General features: G+C 37.9%; 1 protein-coding gene across 6 annotated transcripts in view; it reads right to left on the bottom strand.

The window, feature by feature from the left end:
• ldb2a (LIM domain binding 2a) overlaps nucleotides 1-14,316 on the bottom strand; it is a 99,707-nt gene that overhangs the window by 70,180 nt on the left and 15,211 nt on the right. For all 6 annotated transcript variants that reach the window (XM_059345883.1, XM_059345882.1, XM_059345881.1 and 3 more), the window contains exon 2: nucleotides 1,333-1,435. In XM_059345883.1, the coding sequence (XP_059201866.1) occupies nucleotides 1,333-1,435 (103 nt within the window). The remainder of the gene's footprint in view (nucleotides 1-1,332; nucleotides 1,436-14,316) is intronic.

Genomic DNA, 14,316 nt, shown 5'->3' on the forward strand with positions numbered 1-14,316 from the left:
CTTTTGCCTGTACAAGGCTTATTATTGCGATTGTTATATAGAATGTGTCATAATAACAAACGCCTGCTCAGTCGGTTGACATAAAATCAAACTGGTATAAGCTCAGACCTGAATGGCAAAACCAGAAATCGACCAAACTCTAGCTTTAGGAGCTCAAACTGCCAGTCACCAAACACTTTCTATGCTGAAAACGAACACAGCTTTTATATCTGGAAGCCTGTCATGACTCCTCCAGCTTCTCAACTCTATTGAAAATAATAAATTTACAATACAGATATGGAATCAGGTTCTTCTGTACAGTTCACGGTAAGTGCCAAGATAGCAACACACTTTCTTAAATAACCACCATTATGATCTGGCACAAAAGCAGATGTATTGTGAAGCGTTTCAATACGCAGATATACCCAATAATTTGCCTATTTTCAAGACTGTGGTTTACATTTACATCTTTATTTAAATGGCAGAGGCCACAATAGAGGCCTGTGATGAAATTGTCAGAAAGAGGTTACCAGTAGTTACGTGTGATGTTGCACCAATGTTCGGCAATCACATACAGAGAGAAAACTATTGTTAGAGGAGGGAGAGACACCAATTTTCTCAGTGTCAGGAGACTCAGTAGAGCACCATGCAGAAATGTTTGACTCAATGAAACAGATCTTTTCTTTTCTTTTAAAGGCTCACACTTATTTTCAAAGAGGTGTTAAATAGCATTTTGGGAAATGGAGAAAATCTATAACTTAAGTGTAAGTAGACAAAGCAGGTAGAAGTAAAGCGGAAATACCAAATTAAAAAAAAATTTCACAGTGATGTATGAGAGATTCTTCTCTTCAATTCAGCAGTGCTAATTTATGGTGGTGTGTCCCTCTCAGCCACTGTCTTATTGGGACACTAATTCTGACAGATGTGGGCATGTTATCAGGAGGATGCTGGTTTAAAACCCTCTCAAAAAAATGAATGCTTGAATTTATAACACACAAACACACACACACACACACACACACACACACACACACACATATAAAATACCGATATAAAAAATCACACCAGAATGTATGACAGGTGCGTGGGAAGGCAGTGCGACTTGAATAGAAGTGAAGAAAACTCAGATGCCTGGTAAAGGTTGTGTAGATTGAAAAATCATAAATGGACAAACTAGCAATAAGCAAGTTTTTTCCACTTTTAGACATAATACAAACCCATTGGAACAGAAGATTTAAACTGAACTAATGGACTTTTGTTGAAAAAAAAACAAAAAGCAATTAAATTATTTATAATCACAAGAGAAACTTATTGTGTTATTGGTAGTTTGGTTGAATATTAAGGGACTCTTACTGTATCTCTTTGGTCCATCTTCGAGGCAGAAGGAGAGTGTGAGAGTGGCGTCCTCCTCAAAGAACTCTGTAGCGAAGGCGTCCCACCACAAACTGTCACTTTCCTGTACAAAGACAAAAAGAATACTATAATTTGACAGCAGTAGGACTTCTTTATAAATACAGATTATGTAAAGGCATGTCACTTCAGGTACCCATCTGTCTTATTAAAGGTTTTTTTTCAGTTTGCTATGCAACTCTTCATTTTCTTCTTCCATTATTTAATAACCCAGTGAATATCTTTTATCCAGGTTGTTGCTCTTGTGCCGCTGCATTCTTTTTTACATAAATTCAATATTGATTCATTCAGATAAGACAAAGATATTGTGACCGTGTTGGTTTTGCTATGTGACGAAATGAAAAAGAACATTGTTTTTTGATATATGAAGTCAGCAGTGCAGGGCAAGTATTCCCTTTATTGTAGATTGGCACGTTTGTTGCTTTTCATTAAAATGAATTTTATGAGCTTTATTTAAATCACTGTTTTTATATTTGAGTTTACAAAAGGGTTCAAGTAGGAACCGTAAAACAGTCAAATACATGAAATGCGTAAAACAAATTATGACAGGGCCATAAAAAGACACTGCAATATGGAGGGATAAGAACAAAAGACCAACAGCCACACAAAGAAATAAAAAGCATATAAAAATGAGTCTATAAATCAGGTTCAAAAAAGTGATCTCAGTGCTGGCTGCTGGTCTAAGCCTCCCATACAGGTCGATGTAAAGCCAAAGCCTGGTAACACCCTTTACTTTTCTTAAGCCTGGACTTTGGGAGAGCCCTGCCTGAGGCTCCTACAAGTCTGCATTACAAGTTGAGGTCCAACAGCTTTGTAATTCACTGCTGCTTCTACTTTCTACAGCATATGAAGACCTTTAACTTGCACCTTCAAAACTGCTATTGATATCATTATTGTATAATATAAATAATCATTACATTATCATCATTGTTGTGGGAGTAGGAGTGGTAGTGGACATGCTTTTGTATGTTTTTATCATTCATATTGTCTTCTATGCATCAACAAACAAATGCAAAATATTTTTTAATATAGTAAAAATGTAAGCACACTTGATTGCTTTTGGTAGTGAGAAGTATTATTAGTAGAATAAATAGCGGAAGTAGCGCAACAGTTGTAGTGACAACATCATAAGCAGAAGGTGTAATAATAGTCACAGGTATAGTAGAAGTAGTAACAGTAACACTAGTTGGTAGTAGCTGTAATACCAGCACTACCAACAGTTATAGGACATCTTCTAGTACGAGTTGTACTTGTTGCAGAAAAAGTAACAGCATCATTAGCAGCAATAACAGATGTGGTTGTAGTAACCACAGAGGAAGTAGATTTAGTATTGTTATTATTATTATTATTATTATTATTATTATTATTATTAGTAGTAGTAGTAGTAGTAGTAGTAGTAGTAGTGAGCTAAAGCAGAAGTGCTACAATTAGGGACGGGCATTTGGAAGAAACCTGCGAACTGGATTATCTATAAAATTAACAATCAATTAATCGATTACTTTGCATGCATACATATACAGTACTATGCAAAACTCTGTTTTGTTAACAGATGCTTTTATTTTGAAAGGAGAGACTTGATCCTGTCAATCGCAAAATTAACTCAACCAAGATCATACTGTAAAGAGGTTACTGAGGTAATGAGGTTAGTTTTCACAGTAATCTTGGATATTTAAATGTGTTTTGTGTTTAAATAAGTTTTGGATAAAATAAACCTAGTAATTCATGCTAGCAAGGTTTAATACAGTAAGCTAGTTTTGCTCCGATTAATGCTCTTATATTTCTGTGTGTTTTATAATCGTTATTGCAACTTTCAGTTTGCAAACTGTAGCTTTATCCAACTTAATTCTCAGCTCATTGGCTTATTCACGTACGGCCGCAGAACTGAACGCTCGGCTGTGTTTGAGTTCAGTAAATACTGATACGCAGTAATAGAAAAAAATGAAATACAGACTGATTAAAAATTCCACGTGATCGATCAAAATCTTGATGACCATTAATCGATCATCGATGAATCATTCCCATCCCTAGCTACAATATTAGCAGAATTTGGTGTATTTATAGGAGTAACAGTTACATTTGAAGTAGTAGTAGTCATAATCAATAGTAAAGGTAGTAGTTTCATTTGATTGCAAAAACAAATATTAGTAGCTTGTGATACCAAAAAACAATAATAACAATATTACTAGTAATTTTATAATTATTGTTATTTTTACTTTTACTTATTTTTACTATTATTTTTAGTAGTAGTACTAGTACAGTAACAGTGGTGGTTGTGGTAGTAGTAGTATAGTGATGGACATAGCAGTAGAAGTAGTAGCACTGTATATTAGTGGTTTTAGTAGCAGATGCAGCAACAGTGGTGTAAGTTATGATGGTAACACTAGTTGTAGTAGTGATTGTGGAGGAAGAAGTGGTAATCATATTAGTTGCAGCACTAGTGCTGGTAGTTGTACAGAGCAACAGAAGCAGTCCTTAGAGTACACTCTGTGAGGAAACACAATCAGGTTAATATCTCTGCCCTGCAATTACTCCTCTAACAGCCGTTTACCCTCCTACCCCTCCTCCCAAAAACCTCAGATAATGTTGGTGGGACGACCCCCTCTCCTCCCCTGCCCTAGCCCCTCCACCCACTGACGTTCGACTGATGCTAATTTCCTCTGACACGTTATGACAGATCACTGCGTTTCATTCGTGCAGGGCTGAGGGATGGCAAGCACTTTCCAGATGTTGGCAATTAGCGTTGTCACCATCGAGCAGTGTCAAGCCCAATAAGCAGCAACCGGGGTGCCTTGCAGGTCAATGGGTCTCAAACACAATGAGTGTGATACAAAGAGGAAGAGATGTGGTCAGGAGGACCTAAACCTGGACCTTCATCCAGCTGGTCAATCAATAGGTGATCATGAGTAGTGGAGAGGTCTTTTGGATGGCAAACCTATCAGCTGAACTGTGAATTACAGACTGAACTGAGACTGAGTGGAACCATGATGAGGCATTTTGGAAGATTTTTCTCTGTAGAAAGATGCAAGATCAACTTGTTAAGAACCAGTTTTCAAATTTTGTTTCAATTTTTATCCAAATCTCATCCAAATTTATTCCAAAATGCTATCAAGAATCCAATTTGTCCAAATAAACATTATTCTCCACAGATGATGCCGGAAACTGTAACAGGCTGCATCGTTCTTCCGAGACCAGCTGCAGCTAATGATTATTTTCATAATCAATGAATCTTGTCACTGTCTTTTCAATTTTTAAAAAAATATTTCTATAAAATATCAAAAAAAAATTGTTAAAATGGCAATCATAAATTGATTACCAAAAACCAAAATGAAATCTTCAAATTGCTTGTTTTGTTCAACAAACTGTCCAAAAGCCCACATGTATTGCTGTAAATTTCAAATGATGTGAAAAAGAAAGAAGCAAAAAAATCATCACATTTAAAGAGCTGGGGGCAGATAATGTGTGGCTTTTTCCCTCAATAATTAATCATCAAAATTGTTGTTGATTAGATAAAACTGAAAAAGAACATGTTATTAAAAGTTTTGCAAGAAAATGAATAATGGTACAGCAGTTATGGCCTTTTACATTTGAAAAAGTTGACCCTCCTTTTCTTACAAGATCACTCTATGCTGCAAGTTTCATCAAAAATTAGACTAGCTGTGTCACAAACATCATGTACTGTTATGAAAATGTTACCAGTAATTATAGCGCCCCCATTAGCTTAATCAGTGTAATTGTATGAATGACAGAACAGTTCACTCACCCTCACTGTAGCACAAATGGTTATGTGGAAACATGCCAGTGTATCTCTGTGTATGTGCATGTATCACTGGCCAGCTGTCCACTGGGAACGGGACTGCATGAGCTGCCGTGTGTGTCTGTGTGTGTTTGACTAACTGTGTCATACTGTGAGAATCAGCAGGTGTGAACAGCCAGCATGTGTGTGGTGTCTGTTTCATATGAATACATCTTTTTTAGAAAGACTGACGGAGGAGAGTGACACACCAGGACAAAACAGACAGAGATAGAAACAGGCAGACTTCGGTGCTACTCCGCATTCATACTGAGTTCAACCCATAATCCAGCACCATGAGGGGGCGGGAACTCCTGGGATTGACAGTCAAGTGAAGGGTGAAGACACTCCACAGTCACACACACACACACACACAGCAGATCTTTGCAATTTCACTGTGTAACTATGGATGATCCTGTTCTGTGAAGCTAATTTCTGTAATTCTGCTCTTTGAACCAGTTTTAATGACACAAAATAAGAGCTAAATTAAATGTTAAAGGCTGGCATTGTTCTTTCTGATTATCTTGAAAGCCATCCAAGAGTTCAAAACAAACAATACGTTTGTTCATCTGTCAATGGTTCCTTTCCATTCCAGCTGAAGAAAAAAATCCTCATTGTACCATCATTTATTTATTTTTTTTACCATGAATTCAAACATAGGAGCCCTAGTGAGTATTAACTGCAGCATGATGGTGTAGGTGGGATTTACTCCTGCAGTGACCATTAGGGATCCAGGATTTCATAGTGAGTCACAATAACGAAACATTCACAAAAGGTTGATTATGGTGAATTTCCATTATTGGGATAACTGTGAATATGGCCAAGTGACTTAAAAAGGTAGCTCTATAACCTACAGTCCTATAGGATTTCTTTATGTATTTTGAATTACAACAAATGTCATATCATTATAGCCCATAAGTAACAGTTCAAATCAAGTGTTAATAATTGTATTTTACAGAATATTTATCTAATTTGCTGTAAATCTACTTTTTTAAGAGTTGTATGAATATGTTTTAATAATCTGAATATTTGACTATTATGAGGATAATATTATGCATTGCAATTATTTTGGCCAGGATAATTATGGCATGACATTTTCATATCATACCAAGCCTTGTGGCCATGTTCATAATACTGAAGCAATATATTTTCAAGGTGCAAAGGTGTGTGGCTTATTTATACTATAGCATCCCTAACTGAATGATGGTCTAACACAGAGATAAGAGCAAAGATTAAATATTTATGTTATTATATTATAATATTCCAATAATTTATCACCACAATCTTCTACAAAATGTGAATGAACAAATCATAGAGACTTAGCTACAGGTCCACATATTTAACTTGAAAATGAAACTTCAGTAAAATTAGTGAGATTTCAACTACAAACAAAATTGTCATATAAATCAAATATAAATGCACCTTTTACTAATATTTTTACAATACTTGTACTTAAATTACGGTTATTACCACTTTCTCCCTGTCAAAGCAAACTGAAAAAATGCTAATCTATTAAGTGTATATTAGCATTATGCTAATGTAGCAGTCTTGCTAGCTTATACACACCAGGCGGCAATATCCGGGTCTGAGCAGGGAGGCAAACCAGGAAGTGTCTTAAGCTGCATTCTACCGAAAATTCCAGCAGGGAGCACTAAGTTTGGCTGCAAAAAAAATCTGTCCATTAATTTCAGTGCAAAATGAGGAAACTTCTCACTTTATTTATTACCTCAGAATTTTTTTTAGGACAACACTATGGTCTCAATCGCTAGTAAAAAATCTTCTTCAAGACAATTTGATGTTATTAGTTCTAATAATGGCCCCATTTAGAAGAAAATAGAAGATAAAGAATCGTATGATTTGGGGCGTGGCTGCCTTTGATTGACAGGTGGCTAACAAGGCGAGCCATCATCAGGAGAGAAAGCAGAGCAATGCGTATCCATGGCAACGTGTAACGTTATATAGATATAAAAAGATTTGCTAGCCAAAACTAACATCCCAGTGAATGCTCCAGTTAATGCTAACATGAATTAGCAGTGGCTTCTCTCAGTCAGGTTGAGGTGTAGTGAGGCGTGTAGTCAGTGTCGTCAGATCCCTCTCATTCCTCCACAGTCCAAATATGGTCTGCTCTCCGTATATCGGAAACAAGACGGCGACACAAGATGGCGATGAGTTTAACGCTGAACTCGATGCTTTCAACGGGCAGTCCACAAACCAATGGGTGACGTCACAGTGACTACGTCCATTATTTATATACATATTTATATTTTACAATATTTATATACTACGAAAAAATGTTATATCACATAATATCAAACTAATTATAAAAAGAAAAACTAACCAACCTTGTCATCTTGTTAGCCAGCAGCCAAACACACACTAAACACGACATTTCAAACACAAAATATATATATTTCTTTGATAGTCTCTTGTTTGAACTTGCGGTGACATCTGCTACCGACATTACGCCTTCAAAATAATAGCTTCGACCATTATACCAAAACAAAATCCAAATATCAAGAACACTTTAGTTTGAGAAAATAAGTATGATATTAGCAGCCAATATCCAAACATGTTATTGTATTGTTGCTATAAATGTCCTATACATGAGAAAAATCTATTTGATTGGTCGGAAATAACTAGGATTAACAGAGTAAAGATTTAAAAATAATAATAATACTGGTCCCATGAACTTGCATACTCAAGAAGTCATGTGGCATGTTGCATTATATTAACTGTTTTCACAATACACTTTATATGGGAAAAGGTTTGTAAGTGACTACTTAGAAACAGCATGTTTGTAAAATACCAGCTGAATAAAATCAAACGTTACTCTGCTATTGTGTGCCACTATTTTACAGACATTTTTTCAGTATTTTTGTCACTTAATAATAATAATAATAATAATTCATTTTATTTAATAGGGCTCCTTTCAAGGCACTCAAGGTCGGCTTACAACATGGAAAAAACAAAAAACAAGCAGAACATCATACATATCATACAATCTAAACAAATCAGAATATTTACAAATACATTACAATTAAGGAGGGGAGTTTGTGCGGAGGATCAAATGGAGTGAGCGAGTCTGAACAGGTAAGTCTTTAGTTGTGATTTGAATTGATTGAGAGATGTGATGTTGCGAAGGGAAGGGGGAAGGGAATTCCAGAGCAAGGGAGCAGAGCGACTGAAAGCTCTGCTCCCCATGGTAACCAGACGGGCAGGGGGGACAGAGAGGTGGGTGGAGGAAGAAGATCTGAGTGGGCGAGCGGGTGTGGCAATGTGGAGGAGGTCAGAGAGGTATGGAGGGGCGAGGTGGTGAATGGCCTTGAAGGTGAGCAGTAGAGTCTTGTACTGGATGCGATGTGTGATTGGGAGCCAGTGGAGTTGCTGGAGGATTGGTGTGATGTGGTGACTGGATGGGGTCCTTGTGATGATGCGGGCTGCTGAGTTCTGTACCAGTTGTAGTTTGTGAAGAGTTTTTTGCGGAAGTCCAAACAGGAGAGAGTTGTAGTAGTCAAGACGGGAGGTGACGAGACTGTGGACCAGGATGGCAGCTGTGTGGGGTGTAAGAGAGGGGCGGAGGCGGTTGATGTTACGGAGATGGAGGTAGGCTGAGCGGGTTATGTGACTGATGTGTGAGGTGTATGAGAGTGTGCTGTCAAGGATGACACCCAGACTCTTTACCTTGGGGGATGGAGAGATGTTGGAATTGTCTATGGATATTGTGAAACTGGGAGATTTGGATAGGGTGGTTTTTGTGCCAATGAGTAGAATTTCTGTTTTGTTGCTATTCAGTTTCAGGAAATTGGATGAAAACCAGGACTGTATTTCGAGGAGGCAGTCAGTGAGGAGGGAGGGAGGGAAGGTGGACTCAGGTTCATCGGAAATGTGGAGCTGGGTGTCATCCGCATAGCAGTGGAAGTTGATGTGATGTTTCCGGAAAATGTAACCAAGGGGGAGTAGGTAGAAAATTAAGAAATAATAAAAATGATATAGTGGGTCCATGTCCACAGTATAGAATTAGCCACCATTGCTATGTTTGAGCATTTAGTTAAGTTACATTAACTGTTGAATGGCTTTAACCATTTATTCCACTACATCTACCTATGGTTATTTTGTAAATTCATATTTTACACATATGATCAGCTTCAAAAATATATGATCTTACATTAAATAAAATAGCATAAAGTAGTTAAAATAAGCTTGCAATGGAGTATAAAGTGTGGTATTAGTATTTTACTTAAATAAAAGCCCTTGGTACTTCCTCCGCCACGACTTGCATTTATTGTTGGTTTTAAGTTTTCATGGCAATTGTTGGCAAAAAATATCTGGAGTTTTCTCATTGACGTTCACCAGCTACATTACATTTCTGGTGCTTGGCACATACTAAGTATTCAACCTGAACTTTCCCTTTTGCTAAAACAGGTGAGAGGATTTCATGAAAAAGTGTGATCCCCATTTTGACATAAACTGCCTGGATTTAGTGTTGGAGATACATTTTTCGAGTGCTGTCATCCTGAGGGCTCCCATCACTCTGTTTTAAAGACTCTTCATTAAGCTTCCTCTGACAGTTTTAATGAAAAGTGTTTTATTTAAGCTCCCACTTCTCTTCTTGTACAGAATACTGTCTTCCCTAAAATCCCTCTTATTCAGTTTTACAGAAGAGGGTTAGTTAACCTCCCCCTCATTCAGATTTAAACAGTGTTTCACTCACAGTGCCTTCAAATATGCTTTCTTTATTAGACTCAAATTTACTATTATTTTCATCATTTCTCTCTGTACCCTTCCCACCCTGTTTCCAAGCATTTTCCTGAAACTGAACCTCTTTACAAAATAATATTTTCTGCTCTAACTCACTTTACTTCATTTTGGCAGTCTATCGATATTTGGCTCGGGCCTATAAACCACCCAAAAAAGTGAATGAATTTCAGAAACAGCAGAGCCGACAGCAGGGTCCGACCATATGATATGGTTTAGTTTGTGTCTCTGTTAAAAAGCCCTCCGCCCAGACAACAAAGAAATCTGAAAATAACAAGCACATTTCATGCGACATGAACAGCATTTAGTTTTATAACAAATAAAACAAATGGCACTCGACAGTTTCATTGCTCTTTTCCATATCATTTATTTTGTAAAATAAATATGCATTTAGTAGCGCTAGCTAATAAAGCTAAAAGTTGCTTAGAACTTTTCCATTATATTCAGGGGATGCTCCATGTAGAATCACTAACCATTAATCCTCCAAACTGGAGCTTTTGGGCAGCTTTTGGCCAGAGTCTCGCCAAGTTGTAAGACGTGGCTGGCTGAGCCGTGGACCGGCAAGGTTTGGCTCGGATCTAAAGACAGAGGAGAAGCTGGATCTGAGCCAGACGGCCGGAGAACAGCTAAAGCCTGTCCAGTGGACACAAGCCATATGAATCCTCTGGCTAAAGCTGAACAAGCCACACTGAAGGCTCATGGCGCTGTGGAAGCTGTCTTCAATTTCAATCCCTCGACTACAGCAGGAAATGTTAAGAGCTCTACTTTTATTCTGTCATTGTAAATGAGACATATTTACAATGAAAAAGTCCTCAAATATCCTCTCAGCTTTTTTTTGTTGTTTTATCTCCCTCCCTTTACATCCACCTCCCTCTCTCTGTCTCCCATCCTCTCTCTCTGCAGCTGCTCACTGACAGACAACGTCCTGCCTTCATTTACGCCCGCGGACTCTCTGACGAACCACGTGGCGTGACGATGTTTGTTGTCAAATGCTACAAATCAGGCCGACTCGGAGGGACCCGAGGTGAACCGACATGGTCGCAGCCGTGACGGCCGTCAGCCGATAAGGCTCTATTGATTCAAACGGATCGCATCCCATCTGAGGGGGATTTATCAATGTGTCAATTGCCCACTAGCCAACCACAAATCACCAGTGCTGGCCAGACCCTGGGGATTTACAGGAAATCCAGAGGATTGGAGGGACAGCATAGGGAGGATCCTCAGTAAATAGCAACAGATCTGCGGGTTAAGTCCTCGCATATAGAAACGTCCATACAGGATGGATAGGCAGATGACACAATGTGGCATCAGAAAACACAAAGAGAAGATCACTGTGTGTGAAGATGCACAACACCTCTTTGTGCTTTAATATAAGCATATAAACAAAACCCTATGTATTGTACACGTGTCTATACACAAATATACTCATGCATGCTGCATACATCTTTATGCAGTGCATAAATATTGTGTGCAATCACACAATATTCACACAGCTACATAAAAGAAACCGTTTTCTTCCCTCACTCTATCTTTTCCAACAGTCCATAAACCACTAATGTCTCTACGTTTTACATGAACCATTTTTCCCGGCAAGCTTTTGTTAGTCTGTTTTTTTTCACCCTTGCTTCCAGCCTCTTCTTGCAGAAAAGCCTCCAAGAGTGTAGGCGTGTCTGGGGCCTGACCTTGGAGAATTACCAATGTCTGAAACCCTATTCAGCTCCTGAAAAGCATGTAGCCAGGCTGACTGGTGGGCCAAGGAAGTTTTTACTGTTGTCAGATACTCAAACAGATTCAGGTTATTGGGGAGCATAGCAACTTAACAGAAAGAAAGACATGAAAAGGATCTTTAGCAAGGTAGCTTTTGTTTCATTCTTTGGTGAAGGCCACTGATTGATGACACATTTTCAATAGAAGTCAAATAAAGTTATATATTTTTTAGAGAAAGTCACACTTTACGTGCATGACTGTGATTATTTTCATTTTAGTGGCAGAACCTTGAAAGTAAAACTATTCACATTTTCAGATTTAATCTAAAATATTTTTTAAATACAAATAAATTCATATTAAAAATGTTTGTATTTAATTCAGCAGAATGTAGAGGGGAAAGTTTTTAAAAGTTATGTAGAGAAGAAGAGATTTTTAAAAGCCTAACCCTGTTATTTTGGTGGCTAAACATAACCATTTTTCTGATCAACAGTGCTATTGTGATGTTTCAAGCAGCGTGTCAAAAATATGCACTTGATACATGTCACATTTCATAGAATATCATACAAATCGCGGTGTAAATGTTTTTGTAGAAAATCATACAAACCCCTTCATGACAATATGTTGAAGGATGATGCCGACTTGGACTGGGGCTTTCATTCTTTAAGACATTAATAGATCAAACAAATAATCAGAGACTTAAACAAAAAACACAAGGAAAGTTTTTCTTATCAATGCATGAATGCAACCTGTGCAAAACAAATCCCTAGACACGGAGGCCCCTAGAAGAAAACGTAACCACAAATGCAGGTACTGTTTCTATTAAGGGCTCTTTAGGATGACAAAGTACAAGAACCACTCCTTTAGACTACATAGACAACACCACTTTAATCATGTCAGACTCAGTGCACACTAATGTCCGATGTCAGTGCAGGTTTATCCTCTTGGGCCTTAAGTGTTTTTATATAATACAAACTTAACATGTTGCTGCATTTGGCCACCTTACAGCCACCAGCCAAGCATTATGCAAATGAGGAGAAATGAATGCAGCAGGGGGGGAAGAAAGTCATTGCCCTTGAACAGCCTCTGCACGTTCACCAGGAATGAACTTTCTAATATAAATGAAGTCAGTGGAGAAGTTCCCACGTTTAATTGCATGTCTGCCAATTTACTTAGGCATCTTTCCCATTCTCTCTCTCTCTCTCTCTCTCTCTCTCTCTCTCTCTCTCTCTATCTATCTAGTGTCAGAAGTTACAAGCAACAGTCAGAGATCACTCTTTGTGTTACAGTATGGATTTAAGGTTGAGGTTAAAACACAGAAGTTGTTTGTCTGCTGTTTTAATACAGAAAACATGCATGAAAAGGTGCTGTTACAAGGGAGTATGTTTATTCATATTATTTTCACGATACATCCCCTTTAAGATTGTGTAATTTGAATTATATTTACAGGCCTGAAGCATTAAACTGAATATTATGTTACAAGGCAGCAAAATCTGATTACCTAAAGAAAAATAAATATCCCTTTATGGAGCGGAATAATGTTACGATCGTCTTTCCTAACTTATTAATCATCTGGCGACCTCTCAGATTTATCTTGTGACCCCCTTGAGGGGTCTTGACCTTCAGCTTGGGAAACACTGGATTAAAGGATCAGCGGCTTTTCTCTGTTTTATACAATTGTAAATTCAATATCTCTGTGTTTTGGACTGTTTGTCAGATAAAGCAGGCTATTTGAAGATACCACTTTGGACTCTGATGTTTTACACATTAAACGATTAAACAAATAATCAAAACAAAAATCACACAATTAGTTCCAGATTGTATATTTTTGTTAAATTGAAAATTAAAAACTGAGATATGAAAATGTTCAATAAACACCCAAACAGCTTAAAAACTATCTGAGCTCAATGAAGACAAACAAAAATAAGCCAGGAAATTAAGGCCCCATGTTAAGTGACAACAAACATCAATAAGGATGAAAATAATAAAACAACAACAAAATGCATCAATGACAAATTGGGGAAGTGAAATTATTTCCAGCACCCATGAGAAATTTAAATAAAGAGGAAGGTGAAGTTTCAGGCTCTGACTGGGACACACTTACACTGCTCTACTGTATTCCCCACTGCTGAGCTATTTAGACCATTAAACAATCAACACATGGCACACTTCCTCCCACCAACGCCTAACAAGAGCCTCAATCAATATTGGATTTATCACATTCTCAGGTATTGTTCAGTTTCAGTCAATGTGTTTTGTTGTAATATCACTGTAGTTAGCTCTCACTTAAAACCAGCTCGGTCTCATTTCAAACAGATACAGACGTTTAGCAACAGCCCTCAGCCGTACATGGCACACTTCATCTTGTGTGCAGATGATGCACTGGGCTTTCCATTGACTGTAATGTAAATCCATCTGTGGTTGGGATGGGAGGTGGATGGGTCAAACAATCCCTCAGACCTCGACCCAGGGTACCGGTGTTCAGAACACACCGCCCCTGACTCGTCCAAAACCAAAGCAAAGGGGTTCTGTGTGTGTCAGTATCACCCTTGTGCCAAAACGACACCATGTGACGAAATGGGATGAGAACAACAACTGATCCCTTACTTCTACGTAAAAGAAACTGTCGTAATGTGCTAATACCACACTGTGAAATTACTCAAATACAAGTAAACGTC

The sequence above is a fragment of the Centropristis striata genome, chromosome 12, assembly GCF_030273125.1.
Source record: "Centropristis striata isolate RG_2023a ecotype Rhode Island chromosome 12, C.striata_1.0, whole genome shotgun sequence".
Lineage (NCBI taxonomy): Eukaryota > Metazoa > Chordata > Actinopteri > Perciformes > Serranidae > Centropristis > Centropristis striata.